The 23,577-nt window shown below is 41.5% G+C and overlaps 2 protein-coding genes across 3 annotated transcripts in view; both read left to right on the forward strand.

The window, feature by feature from the left end:
- The first annotated feature begins 313 nt into the window (after positions 1–313).
- ints7 (integrator complex subunit 7) lies at positions 314–9,658 on the forward strand. Its single transcript, XM_051409366.1, has 20 exons — positions 314–523; positions 671–800; positions 1,446–1,592; positions 1,751–1,888; positions 1,971–2,017; positions 2,380–2,579; positions 3,012–3,134; positions 3,223–3,340; positions 3,505–3,639; positions 3,783–3,880; positions 4,583–4,822; positions 5,172–5,309; positions 5,784–5,990; positions 6,211–6,405; positions 7,041–7,144; positions 7,254–7,322; positions 7,877–8,009; positions 8,782–8,880; positions 8,985–9,170; positions 9,253–9,658. The coding sequence occupies exons 1-20, from the start codon at positions 430–432 to the stop codon at positions 9,532–9,534; spliced, it is 2,883 nt and encodes a 960-aa protein (XP_051265326.1). The 5' UTR covers positions 314–429; the 3' UTR covers positions 9,535–9,658.
- A 2,731-nt stretch (positions 9,659–12,389) lies between these two features.
- The window catches only part of lpgat1 (lysophosphatidylglycerol acyltransferase 1), a 49,707-nt gene continuing 38,519 nt past the window's right edge, over positions 12,390–23,577 (forward strand). Inside the window, exons 1-2 of one of the 2 annotated variants that reach the window (XM_051408783.1) lie at positions 12,390–12,979; positions 14,076–14,328. In XM_051408783.1, the coding sequence (XP_051264743.1) occupies positions 14,091–14,328 (238 nt within the window). In that variant the 5' untranslated portion in view covers positions 12,390–12,979; positions 14,076–14,090. Of the gene's footprint in view, positions 12,980–13,167; positions 13,351–14,075; positions 14,329–23,577 lie in introns of those variants that run through there. The other variant, XM_051408784.1, reaches the window with a different exon arrangement.

Consider the following 23,577-nt stretch of genomic DNA (forward strand, 5'->3'; position numbering starts at 1 on the left):
CCCCGTTTTGGATGTTCCCGAAGATGGGTTTAGTGGTGGAGAAAGTATTCAGAGCCTTTACTTAAGTTTCACTGTTGTGATAGCTGAATCTATAACAATGCATCACATTTTATAAACATAAATATATATATATATATAGTAACTAATAACTTGCTATGAAACAAATGCAGTGGAGGAAAAATATTTCCTTCTGTAATGTGATGGAGGAGAGCGATAAACTAGCATAAAACGGAAATTGTACAGCACTTCGTTAAAGGAACCACGTAAAACAGCGCTTTATTGTGAAAACCAAAACCACAGACCGGAAGCACCACTGCTCTCCTTTCCGGTCTGAGTGTGTCGTAGTCGCCGCCTGCACAATGAAATGCTAACAGTTCACGGGTGTTGTCAGATTTGTGGTTTTTTCTGTCCCGTATAAACTAAACAGTGATGTCTCTTTCTACTGCTCGTTCATTCTTGTCTGAAGCTTGTTATGGCGAACAAGAACTCGACGCTAATTCCGCTCTTATGGAGCTGGACAAAGGTGCGTTAGCTATCCTGCTACCTGTTTAGCGTGTGTCTCATCGGTTCCTGTGTGCTGGGACGTCTCCATGTGTTGTTGCTAAATGTCCCTCACTATATTTAAGATGTCCCCGCTTTGTTGTGACCATTGAAGCTGTTTTTCTTGCAGGGCTGCGGTCGGGGAAGCTGGGAGAGCAGTGCGAGGCTGTGGTGCTCTTCCCCAAACTCTTCCAGAAGTATCCTTTCCCCATCCTCATCAACTCTGCTTTTCTGAAACTAGCTGATATCTTCAGACTTGGGTATGGAGGCTTTAATCTGGGATTAAAACGATGGTTGAGCTGCATTGGTAGAATATTTCTTGTGTCCACTTTGGATGTTCAATAATACCTGACACCTGTCACACATAAAGGTGTCAGTGTGTTATTATTTACAACGAGCCAAAAGTAAAAGCAGTCTGTAGAAGATAACTACAACCTCATTAGACACACCTCTCAATGATATACAATATAATTCAACAGTGCCACTAACTAAAACCTCCAAAAGGATCATAAAGTTTAATCAGTGCTTCCCGAAAACAATCTCAACAAAACCTGGACATTATAACCTTCATGAAAGGAGGATTTATTTCAGGCTGGTGTGTTCGATCACTTTGACCTATGTGTACCGAATAAACTGAGTGCATTTAAAGTAAACATACCTAAAGTCGGCTGTAGCTGCCTGCTTTTGGGAATTTCATGTAATTATTACTGGAAAACTTGTGTGTTTTGTTTTTTTGCTATAGCAATTTGAAGACACTTTGTGCTCTGGTAACTTGCATTAAGCCCTTTTTTAAGCATTTTATAGAGTGACAGTTGAGTTCATTGACAGTAAATAATCATTACAGAAACTGGTTTCACTCTGGCACAGATATGTTTATTTCTAAAAACTCATCTCTCTGATTTCAGGAACAACTTTCTGCGCCTGTGTGTGCTGAAAGTAACGCAACAGAGTGAGAAACATCTGGAAAAGATCCTCAATGTGGACGAATTTGTCAAAAGGGTGTTTTCAGTCATCCACAGCAATGACCCTGTGGCCAGAGCCATCACTCTGAGGTAATGATGTGAAATGCACTGAAGCTTTACATTGTTTGGCCGGAGAGATGAACATAGGTCAAGGTTGTACAGAGTGATAATTGCTTGATAGCTTTCAACTCTCTCCAACTATCTGATGCTTAAAGTTAAACTATGTCCCTGTTGTTCCTTCTGTTCAGGATGCTTGGTAGTTTGGCCTCCATCATCCCAGAGAGGAAGAACGCTCACCATAGTATTCGCCAAAGTCTGGACTCTCATGACAATGTAGAAGTGGAGGCCGCTATATTTGCTGCAGCAAGCTTCTCTGCACAGTCAAAGTAAGGACAACTGCTGTTGTACTGCTTATATATATATTGTATAACATAAATCTGGTATATTTATGTGTTTTCTGATTTTCAGAGACTTTGCAGCTGGGATTTGTAACAAAGTCAGTGAGATGATTCAAGGTAAAATCTTCTATCTTCTGTACTAAAAAAGATCACAGATCACTTTCCTGTGTACATTTTTTCCAGCTTTGAATATTTGGCAACTAAACAAAATGTAAATAAAACAAATCAAATCCTAAAACAGCTGATTAAAAGTGAATGCATCCATAGAGATCATAGTTGAGACAACATATTAAAGCACTAAAATGTAGTCCATGTAACCATTGTTGTAAAATATTTTACAGTCCATTTGATAATCCAAATTAAACAAGCAATAATAATTATTTTATTTACATCTCTCTGCTCGTCAATGTCCAGGCAAAGCTGTGCTGGTATCTTCACTTTGAGTTTGCATTCCTCTTCAACGTACTGTATATCTGAAGGTTTAGACACTCCAGTGGAGCTGAAGCTGAAGTTGATCCCGATGCTGCAGCACATGCATCATGAAGCCAGCTTGGCCTCCAGTAGCCGAGAGCTTCTACAGCACCTGGTCAACTCTTACCCCTCCACCCCCATGGTCATCGTCAGCCTGCACACCTTCACCCAGCTGGCTGCCTCCTCCCTCATCGATATCCCAAAGCAGGTAGGTACTATAACAGAGCTGCACCTCATTGTTATTGGTTTGTTACTCTACTCGTTTTAAAACTGCACAGTTATTTACTATCGTTATCATTATTCTGTACTCTGGAAACAAACTGTGCAACAGGAAATTAACAATTTCCTGTTGTGTAGCTACGTCAGAAAACTGTCCAGTCAGAGCAGAGTGAGTAATTTCATGCTCAGTGCAACATGAACACAGAGCTGCAGATTTATGAGAGGCCAGAGACTGACTACTTCTTTGTATCCGTATGTGGGAAGCAGTGTAAATACCTACTGTAGTTAGTTATTTATTTTTATCTTGATAGGAGACCTAGAAATGTTTTTCTTTGACATTCGGCTGTTAAGGACGTAGCTGTGTTGCTATTATTAAGATTTGCCTTCTTGTACCTTTCTATTTGTTTCTCTATCTGTACAGTTACAGCTCCTCCTTCAGTACCTAAAAGATGACCCAAGAAAAGCTGTGAAGAGACTCGCAATTAGTGACTTAAAGCTCCTGGCTAAAAAGGCTCCTCACCTTTGGATCAGAGAGAACACTCAGGTAGAGTTTCAGATGCTGATTCACTGTACGATTGTGTTCATGCTGGTTTAAAACCTGTAGGTAATCTAAAGGGGATTTGTCTCTGCAGACGCTGTGTGAGTGCGCTTTGACCAGCCCATACAACAGTTTGAAGCTGGGGATGTTGGCTGTCCTCTCCACGCTCTCTGGAACAATTGCAATCAAGCAGTACTTTAATAATATGACAGGTTGTGTTCACTTTCAAATCTTTCTCCACCATTGTGTGAAACGTTTTATTTTATTTAAGAATTTGTTCGTCACCAGCCTTTAAATCGCAGGTTTCCATTGCTGTAACTTGTGTAGTGAAGAAGACTCTGGACTGATCTGTATTCCTCTCAAACATTCTTGTCAGGTGGCTCTTCGGTTCCCCCCCGCCTCACTGACCTGGTTAAACTGGCACAAGAATGCTGTTACCACAGCAACCTGGCAGTGGCTGCTCACGGGGTCATAGTGCTTTCCAACATTGCCATTTCCTGTCCAGAAAAAGGTTAGTTACAGCAAGTGATGGCCTGGGTTAGCGACACTTTTAATGCCAGTTGCTCATCAGTTCATTGATCTCACATTCACCCCGCTGATGTTTGCTCCGGTATGCCAAGGCTAAGAGTTGCTGTGTGTGTTTCTCCTCCTCAGATATAGTACAGTTGGAGCAAGACACCGTTTTGGGAGTTGAGTCCCTTCTGATGCTTTGCAGTCAGGACAGCAGCCCCAGTGCACAGGCCACACTTAAAGTAAGACAACATTATAGCCACAAGACATATACAATACTTTTTTTGGTACCAACCTAAATGAGTTCATAACGTATAGAAAGCTGTCTGTAAAGGTCTGTAAATTGGCATTAAATGCCTGATCAGATTCATAATCCTGTTGGCTTATTCTTTGAAAGAATAAGCACTTTTAGATTGTATAGTATTTAAACAAAGTTGCTTGTGTTTAGAAAACATTTGACATTTAACTCTTCTGTTAAATTAAAGTTTCTAATTAAACGTAGTACCAGATTTAAAATTATACTCAGCCTTAGATGGTAAAGTCAGGGGAAAGTGTCGTGCCAAATGTTCTTTATAATTAAATATTAACATGAAAATGTAAAACTTTGTCTAGTGTGAGCCATTTGGGAGGCTGTGTTTTGACTTTTGAGACACAAAAATATCCCAAACCCGGTTTACGTTTGTGTTATTTGATACCAAAGTAATGATTAATACAGCATTATTATAATTGTTATAATGTTTATATACATTATAAAATATTATAAACATTATTTTGGAGCATTTTTTGATAAAACTTTATATAACACTGACAACTATAATAATAGCATACCTTACCTAAAACATCTAACCCCACTGCCATCCACAGTGTGTACTGATGTTTGATTACAGGATGACGTTAACCATCAACCGACCCTCGTCTTTAGTAATACCTTCTGTTTCCACTAGACGGCGCTCACCTCATTGGTTAAACTGCTGAAAAGTCGACCCCATCTCAGCCAATCAGCTGTGGAGTTCCTGCTCGGCCAGCTCCACTTATCCTGTGACTCCTCTCGCGTTCTCATGTGCCACGCTCTGGCAGCCATCGCCACCCACCTGCCGGTGTTGGGTGATGGCATGCTGGGAGATCTGGTGGACCTCTACAGAGTGGCCAGTCACTCCTCCACTGACAAGCAGCAAGAGCTTCTGGTGAGAGATTGTGCATGAGTCAGACATCAGCAGTAAACAGTAAATTAAAGCTTTAAGAGTCTATTAACACTTAAATGTAGCTTTTATGTTTTAAGCACAGGAGGCCCACAACACGATTAAGCAGTAATTGTATTATATCTGTGTTTTAGTGGAAGATCAACCTGCACATGTAAAGCTGTTTTCAATTAGAAATGGAGCCTGTCATTAGATTTTTTTGCCTTTTATAAACCCAAATAGTTGACACTGCATTCAGTTTGAAAACCCTTTCTTGTTTTTATACATGTTTTATTGCCTTTAAATATCTATAATTTTGAATTTAAACTCATCTCCCGCACTGTGATTGCTGCAGGTTTCCTTGGCAACAGTGATCTTTGTTGCTAGCCAGTCCTCTCTGTCAGCTGAAGTGAAGACTGTCATCAAACAGCAGCTGGAGAACGTTGCTAATGGCTGGACGGTGTACCGCATCGCACGCCAAGCCTCACGCATGGTAATCTCACCTGTTTGTACATAACCAGGATTTAAGATACATTTGAACACTTCTCACTTTTGATTTTTACCATGTTTTTGTGTCAAAGTGACGAATGGGGACAACAAGTTTTGAATATGGTCCAGTACCGAGTGAGACAGCTGCTTAATATTTGGCTGACTTTGACAGTGTGGACGGCCCATATTTATTTGAGCCGGAGTGTACAGATAAGTATCTCCTAAAAATTGATGAGAGGGGCAACAGACGGGACCAATTCAGATGTGTCAGATTGGTCACTTTGACAAAAACATGGTAAAATACAAAGCTGGTAAAGGTTCACCTAGGCAGCAGCATCTATTTGTTTAATTAATGTCACAAGAACTGAAGAAGCCTTACTGATAAAACCCCCTGAAGGAATCCAAACCCAGTCCAGTTGCCCTTGACTCCAGTCCCTCTGGATATGTCACAATGATTATCATTATCATCCATCTGCAGGGGTGCCATGAGTTCTCCAGCGAGCTGTACCAGAGTCTGCGAACCCGTGTGGCATCAGAGCACTTCTACTTCTGGCTGAACAGCCTGAAAGAGTTTTCCCAGGCAGAGCAGTGCCTGAGTCATGTGGAGGATGGAGACTACAGTGGAGCCATGACCGCCATCGCAGAGGCCCTGCGCTCCTACCAAAAGGGCATCGCTTCCCTCACAGTCAGTTCGCTGCCGGGCATCTGCTTGTCAAAAAACATTAATACAATTCCTCCTCCTGCTTCACCAATGACATATGCTTAAATCTGCTCAGTCTGGAGGGTCTCACGACTGAAGCTGATCTCACAGCATCTCAAATTGACGGATTAACTCACTACAAGACCTGTGTAGCTTTTTAACTGTAGTGTTTTTGTGCCGGTATCTGATTAATCCCTCTCTCCAGGCTGCCAGCACTCCTCTGAGCCCGCTTACCTTCCAGTGTGAGTTCATTAAACTGCGGATCGACACCCTGCAAGCCCTGTCGCAGCTCATTTGTACCTGCAACAGCTTGAAAACCAGCCCTCCTCCTGCCATTGCCACCACCATTGCCCTCACCTCAGGCAACGATCTGCAGCGTTGCGGCCGCATCGCAATGCAGGTAAAACTCTAATAGTGTGGTAGTTACAGCAGGTCTGTGCGGGGAGTGGGTGTTTTGTTTACAGGTAGTCATGTTGTAATGTAAGGTCAAAGTATAGGTTGGAAGACTTCTGTTCACATGCCATATAGGGCTAAGTAATTCATTGAGATATTCAAATAGTAATTTAGCTAAGTGCAATATCCAGGTAAAACCTGACAGAACAGTATCATAATAAAGTACTGGAGATTCCCTGTTCTACACAATCTTCTTCTTAAGGTGTAAGAATACATGTTTATTTGGTCCATACCCCAACAAATGTCACAGTATCGTGATATTAATAGTTTTCATTCCCACTAATCATGAATCGTTGTGCTAATCGTGAAAATAATCACAATTCATTTTTACCATATCAGTGTGAATCATAGCTGAGGTCCTGTTTTCATTCAAATAGCATTTAGGGGAAGTTTTTACTGATGAGATAGTAAACGGCACAGAGTTTGACTGCCCGGTGGGATCGGTACAAATAGACTGAAAGAACACGTACATACATTATAAAATCTTGTGGATGCAGGAAGCTGTAGGTGTGACCTCTACTTCCCTGTCCAGCAGGATTTGTGTAAACAAGAACATTAGATCATCTGTTCTCTTTCTTCCAGATGAAGGTATGCATGGATGAGTTCAGAAGTCTTGCAGCTCGCTACGCTGATTTACACCAGTCGTCGTTTGACGCCGATTACGCCACCCTTCGCAATGTGGAGCTGTATCCTTAAACGCGCCTTCGCCACGTCCCACTTTATGTCTTGTTTTACTCCGGTTTCTCTGCTGTAATGTCTTCTTTCTTTAAGGTTTGTCTTTAACCGTCTGCTCAGACAACAACAGAGCTGTTTGCTTGTCTCCCATGTAATAGAAGCGCTGATACTAGACCCGCAGGCAGCCAGGTGAGAGCCGCTGCACTACACAAAGCTGGAACAATGTGACTTGTGTGAATTAGTTTCCTGCTTTAGGAGAAAGTTTATAATTCGATTTAGTCTATATTCCATAATGAAAACAGCTGTAGAGGGAAATGACTTCTACATTTTGTATTCATTTCTTTGGTTTGGAGGGTTTTTGCTGACATGACATTAAAAAAGATGGCTCCTCTGTGGCGGTAAAGTGTGAGGAAGAATGTCAACTTAGTTTAAATGCATCATATCGGGTATGTCAAGGAATCTAATCATGCTTTACTACAGAGTGATGTATGGATGTAGCTCTTATGTACATGGACATTTGACACAGATAACATAGTAATGGAAATAAATGCATCTTATTTAATTTGATTTAAAAAAAAAAAAAAAGGTTTTCAGTGTTTTCTATTGGAAGTGCTTTGCCATCTCACACACACACTCACACTCACACACACACACACACACACACACACACACAGATCCCCAGAGGCCATTCTCCTGGCAGACGTTTGACTGTAACAAATTGTCTCTCTGTCTCTGCAATCTAGTTTTCAGGAGTACGGCACCCTGGGGTCGGTCCAGACAGAGAGTGAATATGAGCGACGGATGATGTCGGTCTTCAGTCGCGTGTTGGAGGAAGTGGAGGGCCTCACCAAGAAACACCCTCCTGTTTCCTGCCTGGTGAGATTAATAAAGGACAGTTTGCAAATGTTAAGTTACTTTTTATCTGCAGGGTGTCTAAAAGTGCAAATGGCAGACAAATGCTCTGCTTTTATCTAGTTTTATATGTGCTTATATTCTGCTGCCACGTATTCTTTTCAAAGCAGCCATTTTTACATGAAGTAATAGGGTAAACCACAGGTGTTACCATAGATGCTAAATAAGGTTCAAATATAAGCCTTTAACACCAACAAGAAACCGGCTCCATTACGGCTCAAACACCTAGTTTTGAGCCCTTCGGAGCATTTCGACCACAAATAAATCGGTTCGGAACCTGAAAAGTTGATTTCCAGCCGCAACCTTAAAAGTAAAATCGCGGCTTTTCCTCGGGAACCAACGTGGGCGTGTCATATACTGCAGGTCGTTGTGCAGCGCCCTCTGTTGATGACAGGATCCTTGATTACGACGGAAGACCCAGCCACACCAACAGAGTCGGGGTGCCTCTAATGTGCATGTTGGCTCATTGGAAAGGCTCTGCTACACTAAATGGAACCTTAATTAATTAATTAATTAATCATTGGTAGCACCTGAGTTTATCCTACTGTTTTATAATCAAAATGGCTGCTGTGAAAAAGGGTATATTGTCTATATTTTTTTAATGTTGGTATTCATTAGAAGCATATATTTTAATCTCAACAAGACTTTTATTTGGTTAAATAAAGAAAAATGAGCAGCAGCGAATTGCTGATAATGCTAAATAATATAAACATGTTTGTTGTTTGTTGTTTCACAGCATACAAGTTGTCTCTGTGATGCCGTCATAGCTCTGCTGAAGGTCCCGCTGTCTTTCCAGAGATATTTTTTCCAAAAGCTCCAGTCTACAAGCATTAAGGTGCAGTAACTCATTTAATAATCACTATAATTAGTGAGTTGTAATCATGGTGCACAGTCGCAGCTCTCTTGAGGCCGACTCAGGTATGTCTTGTGTTGTTGCAGCTGGCCCTCTCTCCCTCCCCACGAACACCGAGCGAACCGATCCCAGTGCAGAGCAGCCAGCAGCTGACTCTGAAGGTGGAGGGGGTGGTGCAGCACGGTTCGACTCCAGGCCTCTTTAGGAAGATCCAGTCTGTCTGTCTCAATGTTACCTCAGTTCTCCAGAGCAAGACAGGACCGGACTACAAGGTATCTACTAATTCTGACATTCGCAGTTGTTGGTGAAATGTGGCTGTGTCGCTGCTCCACTGATGATATTTTTTGCTTTTAGATTCCACTCGACAGTAAGACCAATGAGATCGAGCAGCGGGTAGAACCCCACAACGACTACTTCAGCACCCAGTTCTTGCTGAATTTCTCCATCCTGGGTACTCACACCGTCACGGTCGAGGCCTCCGTGGTGGACGAGAGTGGCATCGAGTGGAAGACCGGGCCCAAGACAACGGTGTCTGTCAAATCCCTGGAGGATCCTTACTCCCAGCAGCTCCGCCACCAGATGCAGCAGGGTGGAGCTCAGCCTGCTCCACCGAGGGGTGCATACGCTCGCTTCTAGTGAACTCAGTGCTTCATCGTCAAAAGCAGTTTTGGATTGTGTGCTTTGACCTTGTTTTGTCTTGTAGAAACTAAATATATGTACATATTTTTCAATCATTAAAAAGCAAGATTTAATTTTCAAACTGCACAGTGAGTGTAATCATTACAAAACAATGTTGATCCAGTGTAAAGGACACATGATGATGCAGTAATTTCAGTGTTTACCCTTCATAATAATGTGATGGTGAAGACTTACACTAAAGATTCATTGGCCACCAGAAAAAGCTCAATTTTATTTAATTCTCTGTCCATATTCTTAATCCAACACAAGCTTTAATATCCAGGGCAATTTATTATTTAATGTCCTTGGATTTACTGTCATCTATACATCAAGTGTAATAACATACAGGGCCATCAGGGGGCAGACCAGAGTCATTAACTGGACATCATTGTCTGAGGAGCACTGAAATTCCAGACATGTCTGAATCACAACATTAAATTTAGACTTTTCTAATAGTTTTATATATTAATTCACACAGTGTACCGATGAACATCACCTTACAGAACCACAATCTTGTTCTATGTTAATCTATGTTTATAATCTCCCAACATTTGTGACTCTAGCTGTGAACTGTGCAGATTGTAAAACGCTCTCAGCAGTGATGGAAACCAAATTAATCGATTTTAACGGCGACCTCGCAGTGGTGATGTAATCTTATAATGACGTGCTGCCGGTATTGAGTCCAGATGACTTCAGATGAAGTCACAACAACGTTAGAAAAGCAGTTTGTTCGCACTGAAAGCATCCGAGCTTCACACCAGAGAGCCTGCGCACTTCATGGCTCCAATCTGGCGTCAGGTGAACCGAGCGCGTCAAGTGAGAACGACTTAAAGGGACACTTCCACACGTGCTTTTCAAAATAAAAGGTCTTTTTTAAAAAAAAGGGGGGGTGTTCAGATTGGATATTAGGATATATTTTCAGAAGAAAAGCATCCAGCAAATGTCTTATTCTTGTAAGATGTTGATTGATGATCATTTTTATTTATTCTACTGTAGACTCAGTTAATCAATTTCCCTCCCATTTGTTCAACAGGGCAAAAGAGACTCCTGCCCCAGACCCCAGGGGCACCAGGTTCACAGTTTTCTAGGGGATTTTCTAGTCTTGTATTAATCACTTAGTGTAAACCTGTTCTGGGGCTATTCCGAAATAAATTTGTGTAGTCGGGGTCCAAAGACAACTGTATATAAATGTTATGTGCATATCAGGCCTGGGGAGTAACGTAGTTATGTAATCAGGATACATAAAATGTAACTAATCACTTACAGTAAAATAAATAATGAGATTATAGTTACAGTTAGTTAAATTTTGGGTTATTTACCAGGGTTACAACTTTAAAATACATCAGTTCTTCTTTAAAAATACACAAAAATACAAATATAGTATACACTTGCATCAATACTTCTTATTGACATTTCTTTTCCTTTGTTTACATATTTGGTGTTGAGGTAATCCAGAAGTAATGGAAAGTAATTAAAATAACAATATTACTCTAATATTGTGATACTTGGATTAGGTTTCTGACTACATTTCTTAACCGGTAATTAGTAACTTTATCAGATTACAGTTTTAAAGTAACTCTGCCCATTATATATATTGTATATATATGTGTGTGCATTTTTCCCCCAAGAAATTCAGAATCCTAAAGCAAGGTTTGTTTTTTGTTTTTATTTAATACTGAGCAGAATATAACAATCAAAAGATAAAAATGTATAAAACGTATTATTTATTTATTTTAGATTATAATTAGTAAAGCAGGTTTTTGAGGTCTGCACTCCACAATCGTGTGTGGAAACCATTGACAGTATGTATAAAACAGGAGTAGAATTTAAAGGAGAGTCAATATTATTTCATTTGTTTATTTTTAACTTAAGAAATAAAAGTAGAAATTTTATTCCAGTGTGATGCTTGGTTACATGCTCAGGGTTCAATGGTTAATTACAGTGTAGGTGGTAAAAAGGGTAAATTAACAAAGCCTGCTAGAAGCGGTGCTACAGTTCATTAAAGGTGAATTAAAAGACTCAAAACCATCAAAAGCGAATATTAAAGAAATACCACAAGATAGACTTTATTGATCCCACACTGGGGAAATTCACTGGCTACAGCAGCTCCAGATACAACACAACAGATAAGAAAATACAAATTAAATAAAAACAGAATAAAAAAACACAAAATATAAAGAATATAAAGAATAAGAGTTGTATGTACACTGTATACAGCTTTGTATACAAATGTGATTGATACGGCAGACTGCTCGGGTTACAGCAGGAGGTAGTGGGGAATAAATAATAAAATAGATCGTATTCTTTAATTGTAAAATTATTATATATATATATATCATATTATATTATAATTAAATAAAGTTTTAAAAAACCGCTTTTATTGTGAAGGCGAAGAGGACTCACTTCCGCTCTGGCTCGGTTGGATGTCTCGTGCACATTGACGCTCCGGAGGAAGATAACGGCTCCGACCGGCCTCGAGACAACGACACAAACCCGCCGCTCACCGATCAACTGCGCGCGGTGGCAGCGTTTGTTTAATTAACGGCGCTGATCCCAACGGAGGGAGGAGGGAGGGGGAGAGAGAGAGAGAGAGAGAGAGAGAGAGAGAGAGAGAGAGAGAGAGAGAGAGAGAGAGAGAGAGAGAGCGAGAGAGAGAGAGAGAGAGAGAGAGAGAGAGAGAGAGAGAGAGAGAGAGAGCGAGAGAGAGAGAGAGAGGAGAGAGAGAGACCAGAGAGAGAGAAACCAAAAAAAAAACACAAAAAAAACGAAAAAAGAAAGACACAAAAAGAGAAGAAGAAAGCGCGAGAAGAGAGAGAGAGAGAGAGAGAGAGCGCGAGAGAGAGAGAGCGAGCTCCGGCCCCGAACCGCTGCTGCTAATGGGAGCTCGGTAGCTAACGTAGCTAACTCGACGACGGCGGCGGTGATGAAGATGATGATGATGGTGGCGGTGATGAAGATGAAGATGGCGGTGATGATGATGATGATGCATCAGTGGAGTTATCCCGGTGTCTCTGCCTGAGATGGAGCCAGCGACGCTCGAGTGGAGTTGCTTGCTAGCTAGCTAGCGAGCTAACGGTGCCCGCCGGGGGTTCACCGTGCCCGAGCAACAAGAAAGAAAGAAGAAGAAGAAAAAGAAAAAGAAAGAAAGAAGAAGAAGAAAACAACAACAAAAACAACCCGTTAGCTAAATGGGTGCAGCTTTATCGTGTTGTTGTAACGGTTGTGAGACATTTTCCCTCCGCGGTCCACAGGTCTGATGGGTTGGACCATGTCCACGAGCAAAAAGAAAACCGCTAACGTAACCGTTTAGGGGGTTAGCTGCACGTGACACAGTTTTATATCTCGCTCCAGCAATTAGCTTACACCTCCGGTCGTCCTCGGATGCTTCAGAGACATTAAGTGGGTGAGTAACAGGAGCTGGCAGACTTTTTATTCCCCCTCCTCTTCCTCCTCCTCCTCCTCCTTACTACATTAGTGAAGGGTCGGACTATATTCTGGATGAGGCACACGGATATTGCACCAGCCTTCGAGTAAAACCTTTATTTTTGTGTGTGTGTGTGTGTGTGTGTGTGTGTGTGTGTGTGTGTGCACACCGGCCACATTTCTTTAAAAACATCAGTTCCCGTTATGCTAACTCCTCCTGCTGCTGCTTGCTAGCGTGTCTTGCTCGTCTGGAAGTGCTGAAGCAAACGTCCCGACGTGCGACTGGTCCTTTTATGGTCTGGTGTCTTTGCACGTAACGTTGTTTGCTTAAAAAAATTTTTTAAAAAAAAGGTAAGCTGTGCAAGCTAGCGAGCAGGATGTCACGAATGAGAGAGAAACACACAGTTGAGGATCGATTCCTTGTTGATTGGTGATCAGATAGATATTGTGTGTTACGTTTAGATTCCACTAAACAGCCTCACCCTCAACCGGTTAGCGGCAGACTCACTCCTCCTGTTTCCAGAGTGTGTGTGTGTGTGTGTGTGTGTGTGTGTGTGTTGTGTGTGTGTGTGGTTTCTTACTGTAGGATTTGTGGCCCGGCCCAGAGCATCCGTTTGTTTACAATGTATTGAGTGGTGTGTATGTGCAGGGTGTACGGATTGTGTATCCCCCTCTGATGGATGAGCATCCTTCAGTGGTGTTCTGGGAGATTTTTCGTCCCTAGCATGGCGAAGTAAAGGCACGTAGTTGTCTGACTGTGGGTTAGTATTTAATGCAACATCTGGAAAAACCCTCCTGTTAGTTACATAATGATCCTTGCTACCGGAAGTCAAGCAGCTAAAGTTAAGTGACGATGTGGGAATCCTGCTGAGCTAAATATGCTAGAGGAGCCCCACATGATGTCACTGTGTACGACACTGGGTGTTTAGTTGCTGGACTTTAAACAAAATTGGGGGCTTAAATTAAGAGCATGCCCACTTCCCCCTAGGCACAACCACACCACTGGATATATTACAGATAACGTTGTGTACACACACGACTCCTCTTACTAACTGCTGCTGTGTCTCTCTTTACAGACGGTGTCTATCAGGATGGCACAGCTCTTGGACGGGGCCGGCAAACTGGGCTGGGTTCTGCTCAAGGCTGTGCTTCGTTTTGTGTTTATGTTCCTCAACAACTGTGTAGCCATCCCATCCTACTGCTTATACCTGCTGCTCCTGCAGCCGCTGAGAATATGGGACAGCTCCACGTTTTGGCACATTGAAGGAGTCATGTTCAAATGGTTGCTGGCCATGGTGTCTTCATGGGGCTGGATCGCAGGTTATACAGGTAAGATAGTTTATGAGTACACATTGCCATTGTTCCATATGCTGCCTCGCATGCAGATATATATTTGCATGCTGGACTAGCTAGCTGATGTTTTAAAACCGGTAAAGTTGCTCCTCATCCCCAGTTTGTGCATCATGTATCTACAGGGATAAGTGTTTCACTGAAACGCCCAGAAGGTCATTTAGCAACACTTACTTCGGTTCTTAAGGTATTCCAAACATCCCCAAAGACTCTTCTAGCCACCTGGGTTAAAAAAAAACTTGAATATATATATATATATATATATATATATATATAAAATACTTCCCCAGATGGTTAGAAGAGCCTTCTGGGCTCTTGGATATATATTTCTGAGAGAACGTCACCTCTGTGATTCCCAATGTGAATGCATGAGAGGCACAAACTGCGGCTTGTTGATCCCCAACTGATGACTAAGGACCAGTGTGTGTTGGTATCCCACTGCCCTATTAGTGCTTTCTCATGAATTGGGCATAAGTCAGTGAAAGGGATTGCATTTGGATTTGGTTTTACACATTTCATAAACTAATTCAGAAAAATGTCGACAGATTAATTGATGATAAATAACTGTTGGTTGTGGCCCTAATTATAAGTCTATTTACTAAGTACAGTCAAGGCACGGGAATTGTTTTGGTGTTATGTACAGAGACAAACTGACACGTTAGAAGAACAGCAGGATATCGTTAAGTGTGTGTTGGTTCCTTTCAACTGGCTGGTTGAATATCTTGAACTGATTCGGGCAGTCAGCGGTGTTTGGTTGCACAGAGCTGGGAGCAAAATGCTTACAAATTACTAAGTGGTGAACATGGGGAGCAACACGGCGTCCTGATTAATAATGCAAAGCGTTCAGCCTATAGAACACCTGGTCTTCTGCTGAGCAATGTGCGTTACACACCTTGATTGACTTGGGTTTAGAAGTGAGACACCATAAGGCTGTGTCATGTGAATGGTGACTAAAGTTCAAATCAGATGTAACATACACTGCCGTTTGCACCTAGCACACACTAGCAGATCCAATGGTTTCTCTCTCTGCAAGTGTGACACATCTGTGTGACAAGATTGTACACTTTTAATGTAGATTTTGGTCTTTTCCATTTGTGCTCCTTGTTCTGACACAGACACAACTTGAGCTGCTGTGACCTTAGTCTGAACATTGTAGAAGTGATGAACTTTTGCAGCTACAGTTACTAAGGAACAGTCAGGCCACATAATCATTTTTAAATTTCACTTTAATGCAGTAAAACCACAGTGAGGTATGAAAGATGGCTGACGGAATAATGTGAGTGTAACACAAAGTCAAGAGCCTTAAAATTAACTTTAAAGAAGTCACAGACTCGAATAAAAGAAGCGACTATGGAGTAATGTTTAATTTTACAGTGAGTTACACTGTGTTATGTATGATAATGCCAGATATGATGCTGTGCAGCAGCATGACGACATGCCGTACACACTCACGTAAAGAGCTCTGCATTTTAATTGTATACTTCTGCACAAACATGCCAAGTGGTAAATCTTTGGTATTGTTGTTTGCCACATGTGGGTCAGCTCATAAGGATGACTTGTGCCCGACTGCTGTCAGATATTGGCCCCATTTCAAAAAAACTGTCTGACAGAAAAATGAGATCTGAGTGGTAAATCAGTACGGAACAACAAACACTGTCGATGTAAACGTAGCATTATATAAACAGTTTTTAGTGGAGGGGTCAAGATTCAGGGGCAGTAGTCCTGAAGCATGTGTGAGCATCAGTGTTGTGACCCACACTCAAGGACACTTTGACATGGACAGGTCGATCAGCCCCGTTACCTTTCCCTCACAAGGCAGTCCTGTGTAACCACCGGTCCCCTACACTGTTTGAATGACCTTTCAATCTGGATAACACATATAATTTAGATGCTCTAGTTTTTGTCCAAGGTCACAGCTTTACTGTCACGCTTACTGCACATATTCTCCCCCCCCCCGCCCGTTCTTCCTAAGTAAGAGCTGCAAAGTCTGTGTGTGTAGATGTCTGCTGTTTTCAAGTGCAAACGATTTGATATGCAGACAGCTGACTACTGACCAACACAGTGTGATTCAGTGTAATTCTTGTTAAAGATCCAGTGGGTAACATTTAGTAGGATCTATTGGAAGAAAGGGAATATGAATAGGTATGTTTTTTAACAGCAGATAATCAACTGAATATAGTAATCGGTAGGTTTTTGTTACCGTAGAATGAGCTGTTTATATCTACAGACACTGCTGGTCAGCCATGTTGAAATGCTATGTTTGTTACAGTAGCTCAGAAGGAACAAACCAAATACTGGCTTTAGATAGAAGCATAGAAATGTTCTTTTGCAGCCACTGTAGTTTCTCCTTCATGCTCGGAAGGTCAGGGTGAAGCGACTCTACTTACTCTACTCTAATATTGGCAAATAAATGTTTGTTGATTTTCCGAGTTTGCAAAGATTCCCGCGTGTGTTTTATTCATAACTTGTATAAAGACAAATATTCTTTTTTTTTTTGGCCAAGTTCCAGATAAAACGTACATTTTGTATTGCTGTTTTGTTCAGCCTGCTCTTGCACTCAAGAAAGGCTTGATGTGTGTCAAGGAAACGGGGATACTCATTCACAGCCTGACACACTGCAGTCTGGAGGCTGAGCTTTGGTTAACTATCAGTGATGAAGGATGTTGCATCACCTCCACTGGAGAAGCAGAACAATGGTGCTTTTGTAGATAATGCACGAACACCTTATCAGTGCGAGTGGTGCCATATACTGTATATTCTTTATCACTGGTGCAGTCAAAAAGACGCATGATGATTTGTAGGGAGTCTTTCTAGACTTAACCACGCCTGGTTTGGAGGTTAAATCTCAAGCTTCTCATAGCGGATTAGTTTGAATCATTAAGTAAAAGGTGAAGGTGAGACTATGGTAGTGTGAGGGGAACACACACTGCTATTCTCAGTTGTGTATCATTAAATGTTTCTTGAACTCTTAACTTCAAACTCAAGCTGCACTCTACATGTCTACAGCAGGACTGATGGATGTTTTTGCCTAATTAAATACACAGGGATCTGCACAAGAAGCTTTTCAGACTTTCAGACTCTCTAGTCTCTGGTTAGGTGTTGATTTTCTTGGTCTGATATCAAAGACAGGCTGCGATATTCGATCAGAGGAAAGACGTTTCAGGCACTCTGCAATAAGGTTAACTCGTGAGAAGCAATTAAGCACATTCATGTAGCTCATCTGTGACTGCTACAGAAATGTTGGCCATAGATGTTTTAGGATGTCTTGAATACTCTGATCTCCACCCCGTTGTTCTTGTAGAAATGTAATAATGACAACTGCTGGAGCTCGGCTCAGTCTCTCGGTGAGCGAGGTCAGACTCACATGTGTTTAAGTCATTCATCCGTAACTAAAACACTCATTTTATTAAAGAACCCTGGCCCAGCATCATGAACTCCATCCCAGTCTGTTTTATGTTATTATTCCTCCATGCCAGCGATGGCCGTGGCTGGATTGGGTTGTCAGGGTTGTCCATCCATCCATCCATCCATCCATCCATCCATCCATCCATATATCTGTCTCATTCTTGTGAACGTGATATCTCAGGATGGCCTTCAGGGAATTTCTTCACATTTGGCACAAATGTCCAGTTGGACTCAAAGATAAAACTGATTAAATTCTGTTGGTCAAAGGTCAGGGTCACTGTAACCTCACAAAACATGTTTCTGGCTGGTGGTGCAGTGTACAGAGCGCCACACATGGTTCGGTACGCTTGTGAACCACGGACCAAATCTAACCATTCACTTTAAATGCCGCTGTTACAGCAGATGGATGCTGTTTTTACTCTGAAGCGCAATGATTGGGTTAGGGAACAGTAGGTTAGGCTATTACTTGTGACGTGTAACCAATCAGATGTGGGAGGGACATTGAGTGACTCTAGAAAGTGTAGTTTTATTATATTGTATAGTGTATAAAAATCTATAATATTGTAGTAAACTATAAGACTATTGCACCCTTATTTCTTTCCTTACAAAGTTTCACACAAATGTCTTAAAGGATAAAATGATGATGGTCAACTTCACTGTGACGTCTGGTCATTTTACAGCGCCATAACTAAGGAAGAGAAGGGGAGATTGTGACCATAATTAACATTTACTCGGATACTGAATTGGTCAAACTAATCTTGGGAGCCTACCTTAAAACTGTGGCGACTGTATTGATCTTCTGTGCTGCCGGTGGTAGACGTGCCCGGGGTCCTTACAGGCCGAGCATCTGGTACCTACACCGGTTGAAGATGTGTGTGACACTTCAGGTCATTGTTGGGGCACCATGTGACCTCTACTCTGTTTTTGAGAGATTAGTTTTTTATTAAATTTCCTCAAAGTCTTCACGATTATTCCAAGAGCAGAAAGCTATAACATTTTAACATATTGCTGTAACATCAAGACCCACAGACTGTGGACAGACTCCCATAACGATCTTTTACATCCAACCTGAGATGATATTTTAATCAAGCTGCTGTTTATTGTGTCCTGCTGAAGCTTCGAGGCGTCCGTTCTGTTTGTGTCAGCAGAAGTAAAACACAGATGCACTCTGTCATTGGTGCAACAAATTATGGTAATTACAATTCGTTAGCCCACTTTGCCGGATTAAACTTGATTATATGAGAACTACATTTCAGAGAATTGTTGGTTTCGTGCGTCAGGAATGAATCGTCCTGAAATTACTAAAAAAAAAAAAAGTTTGATGGACAGCACACGAGTTGTAGTATATTTAGTGGCATTATAGTCATGTGATTACTTGTATTGTCATTTGACCTGACCCTTTCCTTGTTGTTGACAAAAGCAGCACAACTGTATGAGTCCTGATCAGTGTCTCACACACACCAGTGGGCACCAGCAGGTGAACCAAAGCCAGCAGGATTAAGTTTTCATTGCGTGTGCCATGAGTGGGTGGTCTGTTGTACCTGTGACGAGATCAAAGATGATGACTGTGAGATTGCAGACATGATTGCACACTTGTTTCCCAGTTTTGGATTATGTTTCCGAGTCTTTGATCATATTTAGAACATGATGTTTATATAAAAATACAGAGTCGCCTCATTATTCATGTCCTTGTATACATGAATATGACAGTATCCAGACTTTAGACTCCAGTCTGCTGTCTTTATTATATTATATACTTCATTATATTGTTTAGAGCTGAAACCAGTAGTTGATTGACAGAAAATTAGACCTATGCAACAAGGGCGTTTTGATCAGGGTTCTTGAGACAGATTACCGATCACTAGAAGCAGTATCGGCCGATGTCGATCACCAGGTCTATTTAAAGCCTTATGTTTATAGTGTACGCACAACACACCTCACACACCGGCTTGCCCCACCCCGCCTCTCTCTGTTCCTCTCTCCCACTGTTTGTCAACCAGTTGGAGGTGTTTAGATGCCACTGTGTCCTTTTTATTCTTTTAAAATGAACCAACTGTCTGCAGTTTTTGTTTTCATTGTAATCATTTTATTATTAATTCCTTTACTAATCGTTTGGGCTTCAAAATGTCAGAAAATAGAGGGAACATTATAGTATAGGTTGAGTTGATAACCTTGCAATATAACTTTTTTTATGCAACCACATGTCCAAACCCAAAGACATTCAGTTTACTATCATATTTGAGTGGCTGGAACCATTTATGTATAACTTTCATTTCAGTGTTTCTGTGAATGTTTTGGTACAGAAATGCTCAGATTTCAGATGTTCCAAGCAATAGGTAGGGCTGGAGCCATGACGGAAACTGCTCTTCATTTGTTAGAGCCTCTGTACAGCCGTGGTGCACCCACACAAGTGTTATCAGTTACTTGGCTGATCAGACTCATTATGTGGACTGTGTGGGCGTGTACAAGCCGTACTTGATTGACATCTCCCTGTCTGTCCTGCATTATCTTTGTTGCACCTGTTTTTGAATGAGACAGTTTACAGCTTTGATTCTTTACAGTGTGACAACCTCAACTGAAGTCCATAGTGCTTCAGGTTTATCATCAAGTTATGTCTGGTAGCCTCCTGTTTGAGAGCATTTGTGGTATTTTGTGCAGTTTATGTAGCTGTCAGGGTCTTTGTGATGGATGCAAAGGCAGAAAGTCTGAAAGCAAAGCAAGAAGAAGACACAAACGTATGTCTTGTGATAGACTCTTCTGTCAAAAAGCAGCTCTAACAGCCTTAGCAGTGTGCACTTTGAAAGCTTTTATTTAGGGATAAGGATACAGACTTCAGTAAAAGTTTAATGTGTATAGTGCATGACAACATACTGTAAGAAATACACATGCACTCACGTCTCGTAGCCCAAGTGAAGGAGCCGAACCAGCAGGGAGTAATGGCTCTGCAGCGTGGGGTCAGTTGAGAGGGCGATAGCATGAATGGGAATTAGCATCACTTTTGTTCTGAAGCCCTAATACATGTTTGCATAAGTGGAGGCTGATGTTTCACTCCCTTGACTATTGATATGGATGAACATCTCATTATGTGGTGAATCCATATTTTAATGTTGATGTGTTGTTATTGATACTACAAACTTTTAAAGGTAACCAGTGGGGTTCAAATGAGCTTTTGGCTTTTAATGACAGCAAGAAATTAAAGGCAGTTCATGACACAGGGACTACTGGGTTGTGCGTGATAACTGGATTTAGCCTAGCAGCATACTCTTAAGCTTGTTAGCTCTTAACACAGACTGAATGTAGTCTGTTCCTATACTGTCAGATCTTGGCTGTGATAATTGTTTCACATGGCTCTTAACTCTTAATCCTGTTTGAACCTTTTAAGATATGGTTGAGACATTTCATGGCCCTATGGATCAGGGCTGAAATGTCTCAGAAACTATTGGATGGGCAGTCATTAAACTATCTGCATGTGTTCGTGGTCCCCAGAGGATGAATCCTATTGACTTTGGTGATTCCTCTTGTGCCACCATGAGATTGACATATAGGACGTTGACATTCTTGCTTTTTATGAAACGTCAAACAGTTTGGTTTACTTTATGACAGCTTCAGAGAGGCTGAAGACCCCTAATCTTATTCATAAACACAGACTGACAACAAAGAATCCCTTAAATTAGTGAGTGATTAATAAGAACGGTGAGCAGGGTATGTACTGAGTGTGTGGGTTTTACAGTTGAAGCTTAACTTGAAACAGTGCTCTCTGATGCATAAAACGATGTAATTTCAACACTTTTTGGCGTTTCTGTTGTTTACTTGTTGTCCAACATGTATACCAGTAACAAAATATCTGCAGTCAGCTAATATCTGCCCAGCTCTGACCATGAGTACTACTGTCTGTGTCCTTGGCTACTTCTTCTACAACCATTGTCCCTTTTAACTGAAGATGAGGTTTATTGTAAGAACAGAAACAGCTTCATATTTTGGCTGCTAATGTCTTTTATAAAAAAGTGAGTAATCGTGACCTGAGCTTTCATCATTATGTTGCTGGCATTAATTTACTACTATTAATCAGCACTCTTTACCCAGTTGACCCAGTAACCAGAAAGCTTTGACTATCAATGAAAATGTCCTTTTCTACGGGTTTGGCAGTGTCGGTCTTTGGCCACACTCAGGTGTGGACAATCACATTTTATATAGGAGGTGGTGCGATGCCTTGCCACATCTCTCTCCTCCTCTAGAGAGAAAGAAACAAAAAAGTGTAGATGGGCGGCAAGGTCAGCTGTACATCGTTTAGCTGACCACCAATACCGGATTAGACAGTGTGCCTGCAGCATAGCTGTCATCCTGCTGCGCTAACTGTGTCATCTCTCAAAGACAATTTCCCTAATGTATTCTCTCTGACAGATGACCCATCTCTGTGATATCATTTATGTTCGTCTCCCGCAACAGTGGGGACTTCAGCGAGCATGAAGGCATGCTCCTTATGAAATGACATTGCCTTCAGGGTACCTACACCCCACACAACCCTGTCAGGTGTCACAGATGTGTCATTTCTCTCCAAGTATGCTCTCGATTCCTGTGCTCATGAGGTTTGATCTTATTCTCCGGAGGACAGGAGGTGAAACAAAGGCCTAAATTGAACATGCCAACAACTTGTCCCTCTCCGTCCAACCTGTGTTGTCGGCTGTGGTTTAGAAAATGATGCAGAGTGCATTAAAGAAGATGGAAGGAACAATGATTAACATGTTATATCTCTGTCAATACATGCACCATACCGCAGTTAATGAGCTCATTGGCTACTTAAGTGGCTTTCCTATCCGTAACTGTAATATAATACAATAAACAGTATAAGTGTGCTTCCTGCATTAAATATGTGCAATTATTGTTCATGCTTGCGACCGTTGAGTGTCTCCTCCAACATCTGCTAATGAACTGCTGAATGAATAAGTTGTGCATTAGCATTACATGACTAAATCTCATTTTGAACATGCTGAATAGCTAGCAGCAGGTACACACAGTGGGTTTGAATTTCAGACCAGCTTGCAACCTTTTGTCATCGTAAACTAACCTGTCAGGGAAATGACTTAGCCTTTTACTGTGATCAATGCAGAAATGGTTAATCTGACGGGTTGCTTGAAATGCTTCTTCTCCTGGGATTGTGACAGCAGATCTTACACCCCATTCAGTGGAGTCTAAACTTACATATAATTGCACTGTTTTTTTTTACCATAAAAGACCTACTGTACTCGGATATGTGCCCACCTGATACATAATAGATGCGAACAGATTTTAGCCGTTGCATTAAAACTCTCTTTAGCATCTTGTTTGTGTTGTGTGCTGCACTGACGGATCCTTTGTCACCATTTTGTACCACGACTGTTTCGGTCCATGTTCAGCCTTTTCTCATGACTGTGGCCACATGGTTCGCTGGGCTACTACACTGCTGACACCGACCGTGCCAAGGCTGCTGCTCCTTGTGAAAACTGTTGTGATTTCCCACAGCTGTCTTTGTGTACTCTTACTTTGTGTAATGACTTCCTGTATTTCCCAGCCAGTGTGAATGACCTTGGTGCTTTTTTTTTAGTGTGTAAAGACGGAGCAGCGGTAAAAGCAGAAAGTGTAGAAGCTTTCCCTCACGCCCAAACTGAAACCATATCTGCAAAGCATGCTGGTCTTTTGAGATTGCTGTCAGTGGAGAAGTTGCAATTGCAACAGCTTTTTCCTCTCCACCTTTTATTCTTTGATTCTGTGAGACTGACAACAAAACCTGACATTTATCATCTTCAATCACAATGTGACATGTTGTGTGTAGTAAAAAGATCTCTT

The sequence above is a fragment of the Dicentrarchus labrax genome, unplaced genomic scaffold (assembly GCF_905237075.1).
Source record: "Dicentrarchus labrax unplaced genomic scaffold, dlabrax2021, whole genome shotgun sequence".
NCBI classification, from domain to species: Eukaryota; Metazoa; Chordata; class Actinopteri; family Moronidae; genus Dicentrarchus; species Dicentrarchus labrax.